Source organism: Cebus imitator, unplaced genomic scaffold, assembly GCF_001604975.1.
Source record: "Cebus imitator isolate Cc_AM_T3 unplaced genomic scaffold, Cebus_imitator-1.0 Scaffold125, whole genome shotgun sequence".
NCBI lineage: Eukaryota > Metazoa > Chordata > Mammalia > Primates > Cebidae > Cebus > Cebus imitator.
In genome coordinates this window covers 2,838,893-2,863,477 of record NW_016107440.1, presented here as the reverse complement: position 1 = coordinate 2,863,477, position 24,585 = coordinate 2,838,893, and the positions used below count along the sequence as shown (strand labels likewise).

At 36.5% G+C, this 24,585-nt stretch overlaps 1 protein-coding gene across 7 annotated transcripts in view; it reads right to left on the bottom strand.

The window, feature by feature from the left end:
- The window catches only part of HMBOX1 (homeobox containing 1), an 85,419-nt gene extending 66,819 nt beyond the window's left edge, over nt 1-18,600 (bottom strand). For all 7 annotated transcript variants that reach the window (XM_017540497.2, XM_037742686.1, XM_017540500.2 and 4 more), the window contains exons 1-2: nt 18,126-18,600; nt 8,856-8,941 (exon numbers count right to left, since the gene is read on the bottom strand). In XM_017540497.2, coding sequence (XP_017395986.1) covers nt 8,856-8,941; nt 18,126-18,514 — 475 coding nt within the window. In that variant the 5' untranslated portion in view covers nt 18,515-18,600. The remainder of the gene's footprint in view (nt 1-8,855; nt 8,942-18,125) is intronic.
- Nucleotides 18,601-24,585: the final 5,985 nt, after the last annotated feature.

The following is a 24,585-nucleotide window of genomic DNA, read 5'->3' as shown; positions in this document are numbered from 1 at the left end:
AGTTAGATACAAAAGATATGTTTTGTATGATTCCATTGACATGAAATTCTAGAAAAGGTAAATCAATAGTGAAGGAATGCGGATGAATGGTTGCCAGGTACTGCAGGTGGGAGAACAGTATTTGACTGCAAAAAGGCACCAGACAACTTCTTGGAATACTGAAATAGTCATATCTTAAATTTGGTAATGATTAATGCCGCTATATAAGTTTGGTAAAACTCAGAGACCTATACTCTTATGTAAATTTTATCTTAATGAAGGTAATTAAAAACAAAGGAAATAACAAAATTCCCTTGCATATCTCCAAGTTTATTTTGTAAGAATCAAATGATATAGTCAAATTTAGTTGAAGCTGACACATTCTGATATTAAAAGCTTTCTTCTAAGCCAAAAGAATTTGAACGATTGCTTCAAAAAGTATAGGCCTCTCAGATATCAAGCCCTTCAGCTGTAGTTTGGTTAGTTCAAGCATTAGTTCCTTAATTAAATAGATTTAGTAACACTAAATATAGTGTTACATCTTCCTCACAAAACTATTTGCAGCACCTTGATTTAAGGTGTCATTATGAGTAAAACTTTAAAGAGTTAACAGAATAATTCTTTACTGCATAAAAGAGCATATCTAGAATTTACAAGAAATGGCATTTATTTTCTCTTCAGAGCCTTTCTTCTCCAGGATGTCATTTATGATATTGATGACATTGCTTTAAGACTGACAGCTACAGCTGAGTCTCAGGTTTTGCTTTTTGTCACACAGAGATACCTTCTGAATTTTTTACTGGGGTATCATCACTTCCTCCTTTTGTTATTTATTTCTGTATATTTAACATATTAACATATTTAATATAACAATTTTTAAATTACATTAGGCAAGAAATATTTCACACAACAATCAAAGGAACATTGTATCTAAGTACAGGCTTTTCCCCACAATCTTAGGAAATAAGAAGTGGAGAGAAACAAAAATCATAATTACTGAATGAGGGAAAAACCACATCTGTGCGTAACCTTTGTAAGTCACTGTCAGGGCTTGCGGTAGGATAACATTCTTTTAAATACAGTTTCTACTTTATATACAAGTGAAAGAGACATGCTATTTTATACCTGACAACTAGTCTTCCCAATATTTACACCAAAAATGTATACTCCTATGCACTGCATTTGACAAGATCAAAGCCCCAGCAACACAATGAATTTCAATAATTGTAGAGAACTGATTTTCAAACAACAAAAAATACCCTCCAAAATTATTTTCACTGCCAATTCCTCACTTAGCTGTCAACGAAGTGAGAAAATATGGGCATTTAGATGTTGAAGAGGCTGTTTTTTCTCCTATGGGGAAAAAAATGTAACTTCATGTTATGCTTACAAGAAAATAATTTTCCAAAAAATTAAAGAAGAAGATAGAAGGAAATGAGATTAAAAAGTAAGAATATTTTGAACCATGGAATAACACCTGTTCCTACTCCCCCAGGCTGCAAAACAAAAGAAAATCCCAAAATGCACTCTGCCGAAACAATTATAACGTTGAGTAAACAAACTGCATTCAAAGATTTGAAAGGTTTCCTCTAACGAAAAGAAAAACTCCAAACCTCTTCCATTTGGAGAGAGGTTTACATCTTTCATGCAGAGGCCCACACATCCTGTAGGCAGGTGACAGCCTTCAAATTGGAGATCCACACAAAACTGGTAAAATCCATTAGGTAAGAATTAATAAAATCTTGTCAAATTACCAAGATAATCGTGTGATATTGTGCTGGCCTAGAGCCAGAACCGGAGCAAAACTATTTTATAAAATGCAAAACTGTTTTTAGATAAGTTGAAATGGCTGCCCCATTCTCCCCACAATAACTGCTAGCCTTGGCTACTGTAAATAAAACTGATAGTTTGCTTTGCAAACTAGCCACTATGTAAAGCTGCTTACCTTTTCTTATTAGTAACTGCCAGAATTGCTAGCCTTTGCTTACCGGCAATTGCCAGACTAAGCCAGCCCAAGCTAGTTTCATCCTGGCTCCTGTGACTTGTAATAAGTAACTAAGGTCTGTGATTTCCACCTTAACCAGATGTGTAAACAAATGTTTATCTTGACTTCTGTAAACCACTTAAGTAACAAACGGAATGACAAAAGTCCCCTGGCCCTGGGAATGTCCGGAGACCCCCACCCTCATCTCTGCCCAGGAGGTAATTTATAGAATCCACTAGCCCTCGGAATGTCTGAAGCCTTTTCATCCCCATCCCCGCTCCTCACCCCCACTCCCAAGGTGGTTTTTCGGGTATAAAAAAATCGTGGCACCCTCCTTTTGCCACCACAGGTTGGAGAGACGTGAGTCCTCTGTGGTCGCCGGCATAATAAACGACCCTGCAATCTGGCATACTTTTGTCTTGTGATAACTTTCTACGCTCCGGTCAAATACAACAATTGTTTCTGGTTGTATTATAATAGGACAATTCCACAGTCTGTGACTTATGTTCTACCAACATTGCTTTACTAATATAGACAGAAATTCTACTTGTTTATAACAGCTTTATTCGTAATTGCTAAAACTCTGAAGCAACCAAGATGCCATCCAGTAGGTAAAGAGAGAAATAAATTGTGGTACATCTAGACAATGGAGTATTATTCAATGCTAACAGGAAATTCAGAGCTATCAAACCATGAAGAGACAGGGAGAAACAGAAAATGTATATTACTATGTGAAAGAAGCCAATCTGAAGTTCTACACTGTATGATTTCAACTATATGACATTCTAGAAAGGCAAAACTAGGGAAACAATAAAAAGATCAGTGGTTGCCAGGAGCTGAGGGGAGGAGAGGATGAACAAGCAAAGCACAGAGAATTTTGGGGGCAGTACAACAACTCTGTGTAATACTACAGTGGTAGATACAAGTCATTAAACATTTGTCCAAACACCATAGGATGTGCAAAACCAAGAGTGAACTCCAGTATAAACTATGAACTTCAGGTGACAATGACATGGCAATGTAGGTTCACTGACAGTAACAAAGGTATCACTCTGGTACTGGATGGTGATGGTGGGAGAGAGCTGTGTATGGAAGGCAGCTGTGAACCTAAAACTACTCTAGAAAATAAAGTTTTGTTTTTTTTTTTATAAATATATTGACACTTTAGTTTTTAATGTCTGATCTTCAGTTCTCTGATTAGGGAACTTAATTCTTTACCTTTGCAAAGAAATTGCTATAATTAAATAGAATACGCAGTGGTTTTATCCTTCACTTTAAAGATAGGTTAAAAAGGAATTAAGTGATCTGAGTACAGCTGCAACATTTCTAAAACCAGTTCAGAACTTCTCTTTACACAAATTCTTATGTTTTAGGAATGAAAATCACTAGGTACAGATAAGATGCACATCTGTTAAAATGCATTTACAACTTAAAAACAGAACAGAATTTGACAGCTAGAAAATATATATAGAAGCTGCTATGGTTGAATGTTTATGTCCACCTATAATTCTTATGTTGAAATTGTTACCTCCAAGGTGATGGTTTTAGGAGGTGGGATCTTTGGGAGGTGATTAGGTCATGTGAGTTGAATCCTTCTGAACCAGAATTAGGGCCCCAATAAAAGAGGCCAAGAGAGACCCGTTCCCCATGCCACTATGTGACAACACAATGAGATGGCATGATCTATGAGCCAGAAAGCAGTCTCTCACTAGACACTGAATCTGGCTGGATCCTGGACTTCTCAGCCTCTAGAACTGTGAGAAATAATTTCTCTTGTTTGTAAGCCACCTAGTTCATAGTATTTTGTTAGAGCAGCCAGCTCAAATGGAACTAAGAAAGAAACTATTTAGTTAATCTATTTAGTTAAAGCCCTTTATCTTATAAATAAGGAAAATGAGACTCTGGGTCACAAAGCTATTTTATGGCAGAAAGACCAGAACACTGAGATTCTGTTACTTCTTCATCACACTACTACATTTTAAGAAAACAAAATTCTGGTACATTTCTTAAAATTCAGAGGTGCTGTTTTTTTCCTTCTTCCGTGTATTTATTTCTTCAGAGGACATGCATCCAATTAATATATTACTTTGGCTGATAAGCACTCATCAAGCTCTGCCCATTTACTCATTTATTCTGCATGCTTGATTTTTTTTTCCCCAGAGGTCATTAAAAAAAAATTATGTTTTAAGCATTCTTAAACAGCCTAAGAAAACATTTTACCCTGAAAGTGAATTCAGAATACATGTGTTTATTACTAAAGCAAGGACTATGCTTACCAACCCACCATTGTTAGTGAGAATTTAGAATCTTGGCTGACCTCTTACAGAGGTAAAAATCCACCCTTGGTGGGAACAGCTGCGACTGTGAAAGAAGCTACAAATAACATGCTGGGAATTCAGCAGGCACTGTTATTACATCCTGTTTATACTGTCATTTTTCCTATCAGTAGGATATTATTTATACAGACCCCACCCATGAACTTCTTGTTTATCTTATTATAGAAATCCTCCGAATCTATAAAAAGAAACTTCTGTATTTGTTTCTGGAACATGCACATGTGTTATAATTTTGTACCTCATTACACTTTTTTATTTAGCATTTTCTTTTGTTATGCACCACGTGTTCTCATTTTTATCTCAAGGTTGACTCATTTCACATATTAGAGTTGAACTTAAATCTTTTTAGAACTTGTTGTAAGATTCAGGAGTACCACATCCTAAACCTTAAGGTAGGTCAGGTACATATTTTTTGAAGACGCACTTGACTAATTTGTTTAAAGACAGAAAAATGCATATATACACTGATGAGGTACTGCAGGTAGTGAGCTCTAGGTGACCAGAAGGCTTCCATACTCAGGCTCACTCTAACCTAAGTGGACCAACTGCAAGGGCCAGCCTTTATTTAGTTAGTAACCTCACTATTCTCTAGCTAGATCTCTTCTCTGCAATGAAAAGCCTTGCCCCTGAGTTTAGCTTGATGGCTGGGTAGGCTGGGTTAAAAATATAACACAAAATACACAAAAAACACAGGAATTCAGTAAGTTGACCAATAGGACAATGAACCAATCTGGTTATCAATCATCCTCATTCCCCAGGCCTTATATAAACAACTGAAGTAAATAAAATAAAAATGCAAGTTCCTTAAGGGCAAAAATTCACAAAGCATTTGTTGAGCAAGTAAATTATTATTTTTGGAGAGGGCATACCACTGAACAAAGTCACTGGACTAATTTTCGTATGTATAGCTTGTGTTAGCATCACCAGTTCTCTCTCTTTTTTTTTTTTTTTTGAGATGGAGTTTCACTCTTGTTACCCAGGCTGGAGTGCAATGGCGCGATCTCGGCTCACCGCAACCTCCGCCTCCTGGGTTCAGGCAATTCTCCTGCCTCAACCTCCTGAGTAGATGGGATTACAGGCACGCACCACCATGCCCAGCTAATTTTTTGTATTTTTAGTAGAGACGGGGTTTCACCATGTTGAGCAGGATGGTCTCGATCTCTTGACCTCGTGATCCACCCGCCTCGGCCTCCCAAAGTGCTGGGATTAGAGGCGTGAGCCACCGCGCCCGGCCACCAGTTCTCTTCTTAACACTACAAGGCAGCTAGGTAAACAAGGAATGTTCAGAGTACATGTACAATGCTAGACTCTTTGTAAAGGTCACTCTTGAAGAACACTGCTCTAAAAATGCATAACTAAAATGTGTACTAAACCTCCAGGTGGAGAACTAAGCGTAATTAATTTCAGAAAAAAAGAGACGTCTGCAAGGACTAAAGTGGTCAGGAAGTTAGAATGGGGGTAACAGCTGAGATAATCTTGATAAACAGAAATTGGTAGGACTGAGATGAGAAGGTGAGAGGTATCCTTGGGACAACCAAAACTCTGGAAGCATCCAACTGAGCAGAATTCTCGAAATAGCAAATAGTGAAATTCAGCTCGGGGCATACTGAACAGAAGATGGCAAAAAAGAGAAGGCTGGAGTCAGATTACAATTTTTTTTTTTCATTTGAGAGGAAGTTTCACTCTTGTCCCCCAGGCTGGAGTGCAATGGTGCAATCTCGGCTGACTGCAACCTCTGCCTCCTGGGTTCAAGCGATTCTCTTGTCTCAGCCTCCCAAGTAGCTGGGATTACAGGTGCCAGCTACCATGCCCAGCTAATTTTTTATTTTTAGTAGAGATGGGGTTTCACCATGTTGGCCAGGCTGGTCTCGAACTCCTGACCTAGGTGATCCACCAGCCTTGGCCTCCCAAAGTGCTAGGATTAAGAAATTTCATTTTTTAGACAACAGAGAATCATCAAGGATATCTGATCAAGGGAAGATGAACCCAAACTTCTACAGTAGAAATGAAGAGGACAAGAACAAGTTGGGGTGAGGCTGAACTGGGGAAAGACGTTTGTAACACTACCAAATTCCATAGTTATGGCAGCAAAAGGTCCATGTGGTACAGTATATAATAAATGTGTAAATGTATTTTCAGTTCTTGCTTGCAAAAACAGGAGATGATGCCCAGGTGCCATGGTGCCTCACACCTGTAATCCTAGGAGCTCAAGAGTAGCCTGAGCAATATGGTGAAACCTCATCTCTACAAAAAGTAAAAAACAGGCGAAGTGCGGTGGCTCATACCTGTAATCACAGCACTTTGGGAGGCCTAGGTGGGTGGATTACCTGAGCGCTGGAGTTCGAGACCAACCTGGCCAATACAGTCAAACCCTGTCTACGAAAAACACAAAGATTAGCCAGGAGTGGTGGCAGGTGCCTCAAATCCCAGCTACTTGGGAGGCTGAGGCAGGAGAATCGCTTGCGGGGAGGCAGACATTGCAGTGAGCCCAGATCACACCATTGCACTCCAGCCTGGGTGACAGACTCTGCTTAAAAAAAAAAAAAAAAAAAAGTAAAAAATAAAAATTAGCCAGGTGTGGTGGTACACCACTGTAGCCCCAGCTACTCAGGAAGTTGATATGGGAAGACTGCTACACCTAGGAGATGGAGGCTGCAGTGAGCCATTATTACACGCCACAACACTCCAGCCTTGGCAATAGAGCAAGACCCTGTCTCAAAACCAAAAACAAAACATAAATAAAAACGGGATGGCATCATGACTATTACCGAGTGAGGTAATGTTAATGCCAATCCATTGAAGTTAATGTCAGTAAAGTTTACCAGTCTCCTAGAATAGTATTTCTCAAACTGAAATCACCTGGGCTTCTGGTTAAAATGTAAATTATGTTTCAGCACATTTAGAGCAGTACTCAGTAGTTTTACAATTCTAGCAAGCTCCCAGGTGATGCCAATAATGCTGTTCCATGTACTATATTTTGAGTAGCAAGATGGAAAAACACATCTTTCAGTTTCCCTTTCCAAAAAAGGCAATACTATATATAATGCATCATGTTTAACCCATTATAGTTTACCCAATGCCTTTAGATATGCTCAAGAAATGCTTTTTAAAGGTATTTTACTATGATTTGCATTAATTAAGGTTGGATGGGTTTCAAAGCTACTATTTTAAAAGTCCAAAATGATTCAATATTCAGGGAATTCAGTATACTAAGAAATTCTTCTACTTAAAAAGTATCAATGTTGCAATGCTATTGTATAACACTACAATTTTGTCTTTTTTAGTTTTAGTCTGGCAAACTGAAAGATACTATTGCTTCTAGTCATGGAGGCTGAAATGTAAGTACTGAAAGACAACATTTCATCTTTTCAAAGCCCACATCAGTAAGTTTCACCAAAACCTGCTTGACTTGTCCTTACATTGCATTAGGCACCATAACTTGGTCATTGAAGATAAAGGTTACAACATATTTTAAATATCCTATAGAAAAACACCTAAATACTACAACAATTAAACTAACACACTGTCCTTTGGTGTATATATAAGACTGCTACACAGAAAGACACTGTTAATTATTTTACCATAAACAAGTTTGTTTATAAAAATATATTACCAGTGTAATATATTAAACACACACACTATAATATCTTAAAATCAGAAGGTATTGTTGAAGATCAGATCCAAGTATTTCATTGTAGAAGGAAGAAAGCTGAGGCACAGAGGCTGAAAAGCCCAAATTCAAATAGCCAGCTAGTAGAATGTTAATAAAAAGAGGGGAAAATTAATTTTTATATCTATTAATACACAAAGCACAACAATGAAGCAACTACAAAATGTAGTTGAAAGAGTTTCTGGTTCTCCTAACGACTAAGGTCCAGTTAATTTTTTTTTAACGGTCTTAGAAATCACTGGGATCTAGGAAGGAAAGATCACACATTAACAAAGAAAAGACATCTGCCCCCAAATTTAAGAACTTCATAAAAAATGCAATCTGAATAGAGAATGACACATATACACCACATACTAAGGATGGGGCTTGGGTGGGGGTGGAGAATGGGATGGGATATAAAGAACAAAGAGAAGACAACGGTAACTCTTCTCAGTAATGTTTCAAGGAATGCTTTTACATATGGAAACTGGTTTAAAAAATAACTTTCTTTACCCTCATGAATAATTTTTTAACTGGTATAATCAGGGATTATATTTGGAGGACTACAAAGCTTTTAAAAATATATAGTATAGAAAGCAGTTGGATGTGCATGTGTCATACACTCTGTTACAATTAAAAGCAAACTATAGGAACCTTTTTTAGCCACAAAATAGGGAATTTTGTGCTTATTACAAATGCTATAAAATTTACTAGCACAAGTAAAAAAAAGTCACTAGAGAAGTTCGGTGATATTGGAGACAAAGGGTTTTAAATCACAGGCATATATTATTATGCCTAAGTTGACAGATCTGCAATGCAGTGCAGAAATGCAAGCAATATTCCAACATCTGCACCAGAAGGCAGAGACTAGACATGATTCCAGAATAAAGGGCTCTTCAGCTCTTACCTGTTACCTGTGCAACAACTGCTTGGGAAATCCTCCGATTGGCAAGAAAGGCTTTGATTTCCTCTTTTATCACACTGCTGTCCCTCCTAACAAAAACAGAAGACAAGACCAACAATGTATGTTGAAGGTAGAAATCCTCATCTTTGCTAAAAGAAAGGTGAAGCAGAGAGGTGGGGAGAACACAGAAAGGACACAAAAATAAAAGGTAAACAGACCAAACTTGTGTGAAAATATGAAATTACAATGAACCAAGAAACACCAAATATTCAAGTCCTAAAACATCACACCATCAGACAGACGCTTTAGTGAAGACCACAGCAGATATAAGTCTCATACCAGAGGATGGTTAATCGCATGCTCTGTATAATTCACATTAGGAACAAGGCTGTCATATGGTATATACAAAGTTTCATTACTGGGGAATGAATATATCTTACACAGACAGAAATCCTAGAAAAATAAAGAGCAACAACAACAAATTCAGTTGTGAGCAGATTGTGGGCTCGCATGTTAACTACACAACTGCATGAATAATGTTCACTTAAAAACTTTTAAAATGATTAAGGAAAAAGAAATCATCATTCTCACAACTGTAAAAATGTTAGCCATCTGAAGAAAGGCTTTGCTCTTTAACTTCTTTTCCTGTATAAACAAAAAATTTAAAGTGGGATGAGTTGAATATAAAGTTTTAGTATTAAAAAGTCATTTATTCATTTTGTATCATATATAAGAATACTTAAAACTACACAATATTCAGTGTCCTTGATATTATATTATAGATCTCATTTTTCCTCCACTAAAATGCCTGTAACAAATTTTTAAAGACTCAACAAATTCTCAAAAGACTAGACATTCACAAGAATGACAATGAATGGCAAGACTTCTGTTTCTCCACCAGAACAAGTATTAATAAACAAAACTTATAGTTAAACCCTTAAAACTGACCAATTTCTCGTTGAATGCTTTATCTTCAAAAGGATTACGTAAATAAGGCAGTGGTTTCTGTTCAAGCTCAAAAGTAACACAGAATAGAGATAACTTCTTATCTAACACACGGTCAGAAAATTACGGCCTATGGGCTACTTCCGGCCTGCCACCTATTTTTATACAACCTATGAGCTAAGAATCATTTTCAGAGATGGACATTTGCAATCAATTTGATGACAGAAAATGCTAATAATAAACACAAACTAAGCAAAATATTATCCCTCCCCCTGCAATTTCATTCTATATTTTCAAAAACTGTACCCAATTATTATTATTCTGCATTGACTTTTGTCAATAGAAATTTGTGGCTGTTTGTTTTCTGTCTTGTATATGTCTCTACATTATATCCCTTTTTTTTTGGGACGGAGTCTCACTCTGTAGCCCACGATGGAGTGTAGTGGCACGGTCTTGGCTCACTGCAACCTCTGCTTCCTAGGCGTAAGCAATTCTCCTGCTTCAGCATCCTGAGTAGCTGGAATTATAGGTATGCACCACCACACCTGGCTAATTTTTGTATTTTTAGTAGAGATGGGGTTTCACCATGTTGGGCAAGCTGGTCTGAACTCCTGACCTCAAGTGATCCTCCTGCCTTGGCCTCCCAGAGTGCTGGGATTATAGGTGTGAGCCATCATGCCCAGCCTATGTCTCTACACTATAATTTTGCCTCTTGGCCAAAAAGTCTAAAATTCTGACTATCTGGTCCTTTAGAGAAGAAGTTTGCTGACCCCTGATCTGAGACAAAGGGATCACAAAACCTTAACAACTGTTTCGTGAAAGAACCAGAAACTCTTTCGAGGGGTTCACATCTCTCCATAGACTATTTGGAAAAATTAAAGCATCCCATTCAAAAAACAATGAGTTGTGATTTAACTTGGATGAGGTATTTGAGCTCATCCAGACGAATAGGTGTTACATGATCTATTGTAAGGACTCTGTTGTAAATCCATGCTCCCTTTGGGAAATTTTGGAAAATAACAGAGAGGTGATTTCAATCTGTAGCTCCACAGGATACGGCTGATCTATCTGTTGAAAATCCTAATAAAAATTATTCCTAAAGGAAAAAAAATAATCAAATGCCTAATGCAGTATTTAAAATTTCTCATACTAATCTAGATTCTGGTTTTGATTCTTCCGAAAATGCCTGCCTACATCTGAAATATTTCTTTGAAAAATATGCATTCACATTTTATTTTAAAATTGTGTATACGAAAAAGAAAAAGGTACAAATAAATATATTTTAAAGTCAAACAAAATAACTGCTGACTAAAATGCAGGTAATGTAGAATGAAAGCTTTCTAATATGCATCGATAAGCAATGTGCAAGAGGTAACCTCAGCACTACTTCAATTGGCTTATACAAATAAAACAATGAAATCATTTGGTTTCTAATATAAATATAAAATTAACCTGAAATTTTTTAAAGTATTGCTTTTATATATAGAATGATCCTACAGAGAAACGAAACTGAATTTAAGAGGGTATTTCTTCAGGTTAAATAAAAAAATGTACTTTTGTGGGGGAAAATAATTCAATGGGGTTTTCTGACTACTAATTTACATTGAAATTTAAATCAATTTATTTTAAATCAAATTCATCTACAGTAGACACTAAATCATACAGAACAGATAAGTCAATTATTGCAATAAGAAATATCCAGTTTGTAAATTATTCACAGCCTTGCAGCATGATATATATTACTAAGGACTGTACAAGACAGAAGGAACCCCAAAAATCTGCCAAACAGTAGCAATTCACATTTTTAGATACTTGACAAGTTTCTAAGTACTGATAATGTTTTAAAAAATGGAAATAGCCAGGCATGGTGGCTCACAACACCTTAATCCCAATACTTTGGGAGGCCGAGGCAGGCATATCACTTGAGGTGAGGAGTTTGAGACCAGCCTGGCCAACATGGTGAGACCCCGCCTCTAACAAAAATATTAAAAATCTAGCTGGGTGTGGTGGTGCGCACCTGTAATGTCAGCTACTCAGGAAGCTGAGGCAGGAGAACTGCTTGAACCCTGGAGGCAGAGGTTGCAGTAAACCGAAGTCGTGCCACTGCATTCCAGCCTGGGCGACAGAGCGAGACTCCGCCTCAAAAAAAATAGAAATTAAAAATCTTCACTGCTTTACCACAGAGCTTTCTCAAAAATCAAAACAAAAGACTTAAAATATAAGGGTATGTATGGGCAAATCATTTAACAAAGCTGAATCCCTACTGTTTCATCTAATAAAATAAAAGCATTGGCCAGGTGCAGTCACTCATTCCTGTAATCCCAGAACTTTGGGAGACCAGCCTGGGCAATATGGGGAAACCCCATCTCTACTAAAAATACAAAAATTAGCCAGGTGTGGTGGCACACGCCTGTAATCCCAGCTACTTGGGAGGCTGAGACAGGAGAATTGCTTGAACCCAGGGGGTGGTGGCTGTAGTGAGCCAAGACTGCACCACTGCAATCCAGCCTGGGGCGCCAGAGTGGAACTCCATCTAACAACAACAACAACAAAAAGTATTAACACCCCCTTCACAAGGCTTTTAAATTTTTTCTCCTAGCAATGAAATTAAATATACATGCCTGTAATACACAGAACCAAAAATTCATTGCAAAAAATTTTTTGAAGTTATAAAATGCTACAAAAACACTATTATTTTATAAAAATTCAGAAAAGTTCCCATGAAAAGAAGAAACAACTGATCTGCTATAATCACATAAGACCGAAGTAAACATCTATACCAGGTACTTTAAGGTAGCATTAAGAGTTCTATACACAAGCCCTGATGGGTCATTTAGTTGGTTTCACTAGGTATTTTCAAAAATAGTAAATAGATTCTACTTTCGTTGTGTCCAGTTCTCTTAAGTATTTTTTAAAGTTCCACGCTAGTAGGTTAGCTTTGTTGTTCAAACTTTGACATCACCCTTCACCTCCACCACCCCCACCCCGCCTTATTCTCTCCTCATTCAGCCTTAAGGACCGCTACTACTATTGTCCTCATTGTAATCTATGAAATCACCACTTTATTGTGTGAAGTGAAACTTCATTTACTCTAAATCTAATTCTCTCATCTTCTCCCACACCTCATTTCTCTCTTCATTGCAATTTAACATCCTCCTTAAAAAGAATGTATCCTCTCCTTCCTCTCTTCTAAAATCTCATACTCTTCAAGAAGATTTCTGTGCCTCAAGTCTTAATGGGATTAAAGCGAAGCGTAGGCTGATCTTGTCTTTAATTCCATGGCTTACTTCAAATATAAGCTACTTGCTTGATTTGCATCTAACCAGTTTATGTCCATGTCATTTCCTCCTACTGCCTTTTTCAAATTATTGCCATGCTAGATTCATCTGCATGATTTCCACACCAGGATGAAATTCTTCCCTCCTACCCTCCATTGCCATTATTTTTATAACTTGCTAAACTTTCCACTGTTACCTATAGACCATTCTTAGTGTATGGATGAATTAATCAGTGATGCCTCTTTATGGAATCCCCTTTAACTAAGGCACAATTTAACTGTCATCTATTCAAAGAACTTCTCCCTGATCTCAACAGCTTATCTCTTCTTGCAATGGCTAACTTTAACATTTCAATATTACTACTCACATGCTAATATATTACATGCTGTTCTGTATTATAGTTGTTCCTAATCTTCTCTCTCCTACTACCCTGTAAAGTCCTTTAGCACAAAGACTGTACCTTATTCATTATGGGGTTTGCATATAATAGAGCTTAATTTGTTCAATGAATGAAAAAATCTGTCGTTGGAGATAAAAGCTTGTAAAATGGAAAGCCTGATCTAGATAATTTATAAAACAGCTTTAAATTTTTATTCTCAAATAGATTTAAGCTTACCAAATCAGACAGGAAAAGAATTATTTACAGTAGTTCAAAATGACATTGCTTCTTTTTCTAGAACAAAGAATGCTAAAGACCACCTATGTTAAAAAATGATATGCTTTAAGATCTTCCATATTTTCACAGTTAATATACACTGCACATTCTTTAGGATCTCTTAAAGGTAATCACCTCTCTCAAAGACTTCCAGAGATGAAGCAACACCAACCAAGACAGACTATTTCATACTTCGAAAAATACAATGATGTACAAATTTCTTTCACGTTTGAATAAAAACTTTTTCCCATAAATTTTCACCCATGGAGATAAAGTATAACCTTAAATTTTAAAAAATAACTCAAAAAAAGTTACTATATATGTATCAATGACATAGTAACTGGATATCATGACCATCTTGTCTTATCTACAGAACATGCACATCCTACCTATGCAAGTAAAATACTTGGCCTATAGATAACCAACTTAGAATAAAGTCTCAAAGTTTTAAACAAAATACTAACATATCATAAAATTTAGTACATGGGTGGTTAACAATAACATCTTTAATGTATGGTATTATTAATGAATTCTGATAAACTTCATTTAAATTATTTCATAATATGTATCTAAAACACACATTAGGAGCTTTATGTTATTAGCAGATGTGTATATACACACACCCCTACACATATATTTGTGTATTAATAGATGCATTTTTAAACATTAAAATGTAAAATAGGTCTTTATTTTTGGCTTTAAAGTCCTTCCTAAAGTGTTATATTCAACAATCTGTTAAATTCATATGCTAGTTTACCTTTTTTTTTTTTTACCCTAAATCAAAAATGAAAAAAATCAAAGTTACTTTCTCACTCTTTCTTAATGAGTTGATATGGTATACAATAATAACTTGATGAAGTTCTACAAAAAAATCTCCATTATGGGCTGGGCACAGTGGTTGACACCTGTACTCCCAACACTTTGGGAGGCCGAGGTGGGCAGATTACTGGAGGCCAGGAGCTCGAGACCAGCCTGGTCAACATGGTGAAACTCCATCTCTACTAAAAATGCAAAAATTAGCTGGGGGTGGTGGTGCATGCTGTAATCCCAGCAACACGGGAGGCTGAGACACGAGAATTGCTTGAACCCAGGAGACGGAGGTTGCAGTGAGCCCAGACTGCAACACTGTACCAGCATGGGTGACAGAGTGAGACTGTCTCAAAAAAAAAAAAAAAATCTCCATTATGTATCTCGAAATTACTAGTAGTTAAGTTTGTAAAGTCAATAAATTATAAGATTGTAAAAAATGTGTCTTGAGTTTGAGTTGAGGAATGTGAATAAGCAAGAGGTGAAGCACACAGGTAGAAAAGGAGACAGTAAGGCATTCAGGTTCCCAGGCTCCCCCACCCAAGACCACCACTTCCAATGGGCTATAGTATCACCATAGCGTCTAGTGATCAGCAAGGGCAGTACATTCTTAAAAGGGCACAGAATACTCAGAAAGATCCACTGCTCAAAATATTTCTCTAACATTCCACTAAACAAAAATTCACTTGGTTAGTAAGTGATCATTTTGAAGTAGCAAATATCATGGGGGAGGGGAATGCAAAGCCCATTATGGCAATTCATACTATGTCTTATGTTCATTAACCACCTTCCCTAAAATCTTATTAAAATCTACATGAAAAATTTATTTAGAGAGGCAATGTACACCAGTGACATATTGATAATAAAGACATAATTTAGACTCTGCCAGTTAATATTTAAGTTCTCTTGGGAAAAGTATTTAATTTTTGTGAATTTCAGTTTCTCTGATGAACCTCACATTATGGTTGTAATGATTACAAGTGAGAATGTCATCCAATAAACTTTCCCACTAACCCAAGGATTGTTGTCATCTACAACCGGAGAAGCATGAGAGGGGACACAATGGAGGAAGGCAGGAGTGCAGCAGTGGGTGAGAGTGCAATGGCGGAGGACCAGAGAGATCCAGAAGGGCCACTGAGACCCTGAGATGATCAGGAGAACCCAAAGCAGCAGTTCTAATAAAGAAGCAGAGAAACGGAAGAAGATGAAGTGTCCTGATTATACAACAAGTGGTAGTATATAAATTAAATACTGATAAAGTATAAACCTGTATATATTTCACAGTAAAACTGGCATGTATGTAATTATGGGATTTAATTACAAATCCCAGTCACTGCTAAATAGGTTTATTATTTTGAGCATACAGTTGAATTAAAACAGGCCAACCTATGAGTTAAAAGTCAAGTTTTTAGACCCTTATTATTCTGGACAATCTTCTAGAGGCTTTTACAAATGAGTTTTCCCATACTTCTTGTTAGTCTTATACACATTTAAGAATTAACTATTAGGCCAGGTGCAGTGGCCCACGCCTGTAATCCCAGTACTTTGGGAGGCTGAGACAGGAGAATCACCTGAGGTTGGGAGTTTGAGACCAGCCTGACCAACATGAAGAAACCTCATCTCTACTAAAAATACAAAATTCGCCAGGTGTGGTGGTGCATGCCTGTAATCCTAGCTACTCAGGAGGCTGAGGCAGGAGAATCACTTGAGCCCAGGAGGCAGAAGTTACCATGGGCCAAGATTGTGCCATTGCACTCCAGCCAGGGCAACAAGAGTGAAACTCCACCTCAAAAAGAAAAAAAAAGAACTGCTATGAAGAAATCTTATCACAACTGATTAACAGGAACACCACCAAAAAACCAGGTTGGCATCCTTTTTAAATTGATGATATCCTCTCTACTCAGAATAACTAAAAGCTAACCTTGTTATGTTTCAATGAGCGAAGTAACTTTTATTTGCCCAAATAGTTCTCGCTCTTAACAATGTTACATTCAAAAGCAACACCTGAACTTTGGTCACCTATTTTAACACATGAAAAGGAATTCAAAGCCAAGTTAATCTCTTATATTTTTAACTTTAAAAAAAATTAGCCAGCATGGTGGCACACACCTGCAGTCCTAGCTACTCGGGAGGGTGAGGCAGGAAAATCACTTCAGCCTGGGAGGCAGAGGTTGCAGTGAGCAGAGATCACACCACTGCACTTCAGCCTGGGTGACAGAGTGATACTCCGTCTCAAAAAATAAAACAATAATGGCTTGTAACTCTAACTGCTGTAACAAACTATTAATTACATAAACTATTAACATGACACTGGAATCCACATACAATAGTCAATTTAGTTAAGAATTTCATTTTTAGAATTTCCACCTAAAAATAAATTCAGGACAGTTTATTTGTTTTAAGGATATTTCAGCATTGTGGTACTTCAGGACAGATCTTCCATGGGGCAATATTAAGTCACTATTATTCCATCTTGAAGTTTAAAAATCTTTAGGAAGAATTATAATGATACTTATAGGTCCTATTTTTATTTCTGACAAATTCCTGCTATAGTTTCTTTCATTATCTACTGTAACTAATTTATCTGTACGCTCTTTTGCTTCTATGGCAGTGGAAATCCAGTGAAAACAATACTTTTATCATCTCTATTCCTAGAGAAGTTTTTACAAAATGCCTCAATTCCAAGAAAAGTAAATAAACTAGTATGGAACTCAAAGTCTCCCAAAACTTGTATTGTCTCACCCATCAGTAATCTTTATCAGCCTAAAGACATGGCTTGCCTTTTCTGCCCTTAACTTCAAATAAAGTTCCGGTATTTTAAAAACAAATGCTATTCTTTAGCACTTAGGTCAAGGTCATCCTTCACTGAACATATTAGGCCCTTACCATGTGCCAAGGAAAGTTCCAGATCCTGGAGGCACAATGAAAAACACATGGTGTTACCCTCAAGCAGTCCCAGGTCCACAGTGAAGCCTTTCCTAATTCCCTCTGTTGAAAGTGGATTTCTTTTCCCAGTGTTTAAAATTCTAAGTGCTTAAACTTATAAAAGACAATATGTGCGTGTGTGAGTGCATATGTGTGTCTGTTGCTAAAATTAAAACCTATGTAATAGGTACCCCGTGTGTGTGTGTGCGTGTGTGCGTGTGTGTCATCTATTGCTAAAATTAGAACCCCACATAATAGTTACCCCAAATTATTTTCTTGATTGGAATGTTGGAGAGAAAAGTTAAGAGTGTATATATTCCGTATAAAGATAGAATTATCCCTCAGAAAAAGTGCTTACAACAGATTTAAGGATTAGAATGTGTCTGTTTTTCAGAAATTAGCTATTAAGAGTCATAGAGAAGACTGGTGTTTGATAAAGAGAGAATGGAAAAGGTGCATCAAGCAGCAAAGAGAAAGGGCTGAAGTAAAGGAGAGAAAATTTAAATTAAAAACATAAAACTTGAACTTTCTTTCATCTCCAAAGGCAAGAAGAGGAAGTTACAACAGTTCTTACAGCTAAGTAGCTGAAATGCAGCATACTACCTAAAAACGATCTAAGAACACAGACATTTTTAGGGACTCTGAATAAGCAAAGTCACTAACCTCATTAATTCCTCCACTTTATCATCTACATCTAGGTCCTCTTCTGAGGCTTCAAAACTGTATGATCTCTGACCCATGCTGTTTGCATGGTAGCGAGTTGGTGACATCTTTCCATTGGACGTAGATAATCGCTCATTATTCTCCCTCCCATTTTGATTGGTAGTGCAAGGCTGTGGGGAAGTATCATAGCTGTTGCTAGGTGATGGGGACATTCCCGAATGCTGTGTCTGTGTGGAAGCCGTAGCTGTAGAGGAAGATGCTGGGACATTGTTGGTACTATTCCCATATGAACTTCCTCCATAGCTGGACCTTCTTCCAAACTTGTCACTATGCTCTTGATCAAGACGGTCCAAAGTTTCCAAGGCATGGAGAATTTCATGTTTAGTCATTCCAGTACGCCGAAGGCGCTGAAGCAGATCTATCTGCTCTATGGTAAATCTGGGTTCATCTGTATAAATCAGCACTTACAAGAATGGTAAAAGTATGCCTTAGAAAGAAAAAAAAAAAAAAAAAAAGATAAAAAGAAGTCTCTTTATTGACAATATCTACTAAAGCACATATCATTATAGAGAATGCTCAGCAGAAGCCGCAATATTTTTACATAAACTTCTTTATTGAAAATTAAGATATGTTCCATGCTAGAATGTTTTTGCCTTGGCAAATGGAATGGTATAGGTACTATATGTATTACTAGGTGAACATGGGCATAACATAAAACCTAATTTCATATGGCATACAATTTATATTTTCCTCAGTTTTGGTAAATATCAGAACCAAAATATTAGTTATGTAAATAATACCAAAACAACAGATTAGGTACATAGAGGGCATAAGCCCAGGCTATGTGACAGTTCACAAGTGTTTTGTCTATCTCAAGTATATTATTCCATATTAGAGTATTAATGGAAAATTGCTGAAAAATTTGTTTGTATTACATTATTTACCAAATATTAGCTAAACTGACCTAAGAATTCTCTACAACTTCATTTAGTGAAAACAAATAATTTGCTAAGCAAAGTCCAAGAAAATGCTAATAACCAGCAAAAATATTTAAGTGGAAAAGAGAGGTAGATTTTTTTAAAAATTTAAGCACCATTTCATCCATTACTTAGCAATTTCTTACGTTTTTCATCTCTGGTAATGCATTCTCTCTTAATAACTACACTGGGAAATAGATCTTTCATGGTTGTGGCCAAACAGAGCTACTCATTTTTCTTAGGAAATTGCTTCTACATGTTTAACTAGCACAAGATACTGCAGCACATCAGAAAATGTTTTCTTAGAGTGAATAACAATATTAAGAGAGCAAATACTGTAAAAATTCTCACTACTTGAATTCCTTTTTTTTTTTTTTTTTTTTGATATGGAGTTTCACTCGTCACCCATGCTGGGGTGCAAAGCCATGGTCTTGGCTCACTGCAACCTCAGCCTCCTGGGTTCAAGCCATTCTCCTGCCTTAGCCCCCTGAGTGGGACTACAAGCACCTGCCACCAAGCCCAGCTACTTTTGTATTTAATACACCTCCTCCTCCCAAAGTACTGGGATTACAGGCGATAGCCACTGTGCAAAGCCTTGAATTCCTTTCTCATGAGACCTGACTTTCTCATTCACGATTTTTAAAAGTGGTAACCTCTTTTATTTTGATTTTTATTGTTCTAGTGCCAAATATAATGCATGACATGTAGTAGGCTCTCAATAAATGTTTGCAGATGGAAATAAATGTCAAGGAATTTTTTCATCTTTCTCAAACAAACATCTGCTCTGGGCCAGTGCCCCATAGCTATATTGAAGGTCTCACTGTTTCTTCATCCTTCTACACGAAAACTTTATTGAATAGTTACTTCTAGGCAGTTATTACATAAGAGGTTCACATAACATAATCTTATCCAATCTTCACAGCAACCCTCTGTGGTAGATGGTCTTTATTCATTTCATTTTATGTTGATAGACTGATTACTGAGGAAACTAAGGCTCAGAGTAGGTTTTGTACCTTACAAAAAATCTGAATAAAAAGTAGGAAAAGATTTAAGCCTAGATTTTATTGACTCTAAAAGCACACATCATTCTCTTTTCCAATAAGTTGCAGGACTTAACTGGAAACATATGATTTGAGACACAGGTTGTTCTACTCATTTAAGTCTCAGTTAAAGCCATTTAGATAAAACTACTCGAATTACTGATGAGCCTAGGGGCCTGAGCAATAGTTTTCTACATTTAAAATCCTTGATCCAACTAGAATTTTTATTGACTTAACAAGTATAAAAAATTGCGGCTTTATTTCATCCCAAATGGACAGATAGATATCATATGTCTTTACTGAATATCTGTCTTCTCCTCTGATGTGAAATGCTGCCTTTATCATATACACAATTTCCATATCAATCTGCACTACCTTTGGATTGTCTATTCCATTTCACTGATGTTTTATCTTTCAAATCCTTTTAAAAATAAGTAGGCAGAAATCTAGAACTTCAGGTGAAATCATCCTAGTTTTAAAAAGAAGCTCATTAAAATAAAACAAAACCAAACACACACATTCTGTGACCCTATACATGTTGCAGGCCATTTGTGCCCATGGGCCACAGTATCTGCCCTACACCTACAAATGTTATGGTCTGATTTCTTCCAATACTCTCTTGTGATGAGATGGCCATCATGTTAAAAAGACCTATTTTCATGATTATTATATTCTTTCTTGATGGCTTAGGTTCCCCCACAATATATTACAATGAAAATATTTAAACAAACATTCTCTTCCCTTGAAAATGAAGTAGACCTGTTTGTTGCTATCTTCAGTCTTCATGTTATCAAAATATTTCATAAAGTGATCCTACTTTAGATGACTTCAATAACTACTGTTTTATTATATGGACAAAAATCCCCAATCATAGTATTTTCCTATAGTATTCATATCAGAGCAGTTAGTTATCTGTATACAGTTATTCAAACCACTCCCTGTATGAAGCAGCACTCTGTATTAGCATAAATAAAAGTAAATTATATGAATTTCACCTATTATTGAAAAGTATCCACCCTAACACTTGAATTAGAAATGTCAAAACTAAAGATTTCACAGCATATGAAACAATCTAGTATTTCATGTCATTTCAGAGTCACTGACTATTAGAACCACTTTTATTCCAAAAGTCATAAAAGGAACAACAATAGGCACTTATTACTTTGTCTGCCTAGAACACCTCATTGTTTCTAGGCACATGTTCTTGGGCTATCACTTATAATACCCACCTTCTGGCCAATAGGGTAGGCGCACAAGAAAGCCAAGTCTTGCTCTCCCCAAAATTTTCTAATCAGATGAGGGAAAAGGTGAACAGTCACCATAACTGTGCTCAGATGCAGGAAGATATTAGTCTGGTAAATTCCTCACTACAGGGAAGCAGCTAGTTTGTGGAAGGATGAAGCAGACATGCTAAGAAACATAGAGCAGACCAATGGAGAAAGCTGTGCAGTGCTCACATCCCTTATTCCAATAATCCCTAAGCCCCAATACATCCCTGCTCTTCTTGCTGTTTTGTTTCAGCAGAGAATACATTTCCCTTTATGTTTCACCTTGTTCAAATCAGATGCCTGTGCCCTGCACTGAGAGGCCCCTAATGCAAACAAGACCTAAAGCACAAAGATCCACAATTGTTAGAATGATCACTTGTATGATCATTATAGAGCAAAATGATTAAGAGTATAACAAACAGGATCGAAACATGCATGTGACACTGAAGATACAATATTTTACTGAGAAAATGCTAAGAAGCTCTTCTGGATATTGAGAATAATGTTGCAATGTGTATTAATATAAACAAAAGCATATATGCTGGCGTTTCAAAATTTTATTTCTCATAATTTACCTAGTTTAAGCACATAATCATGAATTTATGGCAGTAAATGACCTACAACGGTCATCTAAGTCCATGATACCAGCAATTCTTTTATAACAGAAAAAGATAACATGTAAGAATTGAATTAATTTTCTTATGCACAAAGATTGTTCACAGGATAAGGAACATGTTTCACTTTAAATTACTAATCTGAATGCAGACTCAGGCCAACAATAATTGAAAATGATGTGAGAAGAATTTCAACACTGTAATAACAGACAATTTTAAGGCATAAAAGAACAATTAAATGCAGGAATTACAGCTCAGTTCATAAACTGATATTCTAAGAAAATATCATACCACTAAGACCATAATAATACTTTTCATAATATATTTTATCCTGATTTGAATATTTACCTAAACCCTTCTTGGATAAGGCATGATCCAGAATATACTTTCATAAGCTAAATACTGCAAACATGTAGAGCAAAGACAGTTAAAGCATTCACAAATGATTAACCTTGAAATCACATGGGTAAAAAGGGCATTACTACCTTACTTGTAAAGCACCAACAGTTGGTAAAATTTTACTGGATAACAGCTTTTTCTTCAGCTCAATTCTGCTGCCTTTATTTTTATTATCTAGAATGACTAGGCAAAATAGGTTAGTTTTGTTTTGCATACATGATATTTACACACTCTCTAGTGTGCATAATTTAACACACTCTAGTGTCAATAACACACTCTATGCATGATAATTTAACACACACTAGTGTCAATCACAGTATTTTAATCCAGGAGTGAACTCTCCATCATCTCAGGAATGTTACCTCACATCTTATCAAAATCCATATGTGAGTTACTGTCCCAACTACTGGACTTCAAAACACATATACACTCAAGAGCTTAACAGACACTTTGGGAGCTTAGACTGCAGCAGGGCTACTCTCTGTCAGCTGCTTCTCCAAAACCAGAGAGCTCAGGTGCAACATGCCTCAGAGCTTTTACACCTCACAAGCCAGCACTTTCTAGCACTGAGTAGCCTAACATGTGGTTCAGAATCTCAGCTATGGTGGTCAAGCCAGCTTCTCCCAAGAACTGCTCATATAAACGTACACTTCCACCTTTAGCCTTCACTTGAACACAGAGGCCTCCTTCATCAGAATTGAACAAAGAGACTTTAATAGCTTTGGAACACATTCACAATGTGGTTAATGTTCCTCATCTATTGAGTGTATTCCCCGTGAAGTGCGTCCATGTTACCTTCCCCATCATTAAGTACTGTGAACCCAAGAAAACATTCTCCTTGTATGGCAATAAACACAGTGATTCATGAAATGACACTTTGATCATCTTTTTTCTAACATATGCAACAGAAATCCAAGTACAAACATGTATGTTTATAGACGGAGATATAAATTAGTGTGGAATGAGAGAACTGGAGACCATTTAGCCAAAAACCATTCACTTAAGTAACATTTATTGAGTGCCTACTATGTAACAGATCCTGTGCGACGCACAGAGGACACAACAAGGAACAAATCAGGCAACAACTCATGGCTTCATGATGCTTACATTCATTTCAATAGCCATTAGACACTTACTATTTTCAACAGCCATTAGACATCTTAACTCTCTTGAATGTTTAGCCATCTATCTCAGAAGCTTCTAGGCTTTGAGCAGTTAAAAATAAGTACTTTTATATTCAATTTAAAATTAATGTGAAGATTCAAAGTTGAAAACAGAAATGGTAAAAGAGAAGGCTGATACACTGAAAATAGCCATTAGCAAATAAATTGTTTAAAAACGTGGGGAGGGAAACTAAGGCACAAAGAGATAAGTGCCTTCTCTAGTATACAGCTATTTAGCAGAAAGTCAGGCTACAGTTTACATCTTCAAGGTCTATTCCAGAAACTTTTCACTATATCACAGAATCTATTGTGGGGGGAGGGTGAGGAACTGTAATGAAAAGCCTAAACAATAAGGAAAATCTCTCTTAATGTCTACTTACTGTATTATAGAACTGTCAACCAAAACGGAAGGAATTTAAGCAAAGTGGAGACTCCATCAAATTTTAGAAAATACTTATGCTAAAGGCATTCTGCATTAGACTCTAAAGATGCACTTAATGAGCTAATAGATACTTTGTCTTCTCTAATATCTGAAATTCCCGGAATACTTTTATTCAGAGCCCTATTTAATATGAACTAGTGGTTATAGCTCATATTCTAGCACAAAAACACTCTAAACACAATACCACTATCTCAATTTGTATTTTCTGCCTGACTCCAAAGAAAGGCTAGCATATTAGCTAATAGGCTTAACTACATTATCATCCCCCCAACAGGTAAAGGAAAATGGTTAAGGTGCTATAAGTCTGCACACAAAAGGCAACAAGAAAGTGTATACTTCCAGTAGTCTGCTTGTCACAAGGAATCCAATACTAGCTCTCTTAAACAGCCAACTACCTTGCATGCTTCTAAGCTTTAAGCAGTTAAAAATCAGTAATTTTATATTCAATTTAAAATTAATTTTAAAATTCAAAGTTGAAAACAGAAATGGTAAGAGAAGGCTAATAGATTTAAAAATTCATTTCTCACCACATGATCATGACACTTATTCACCTTAAT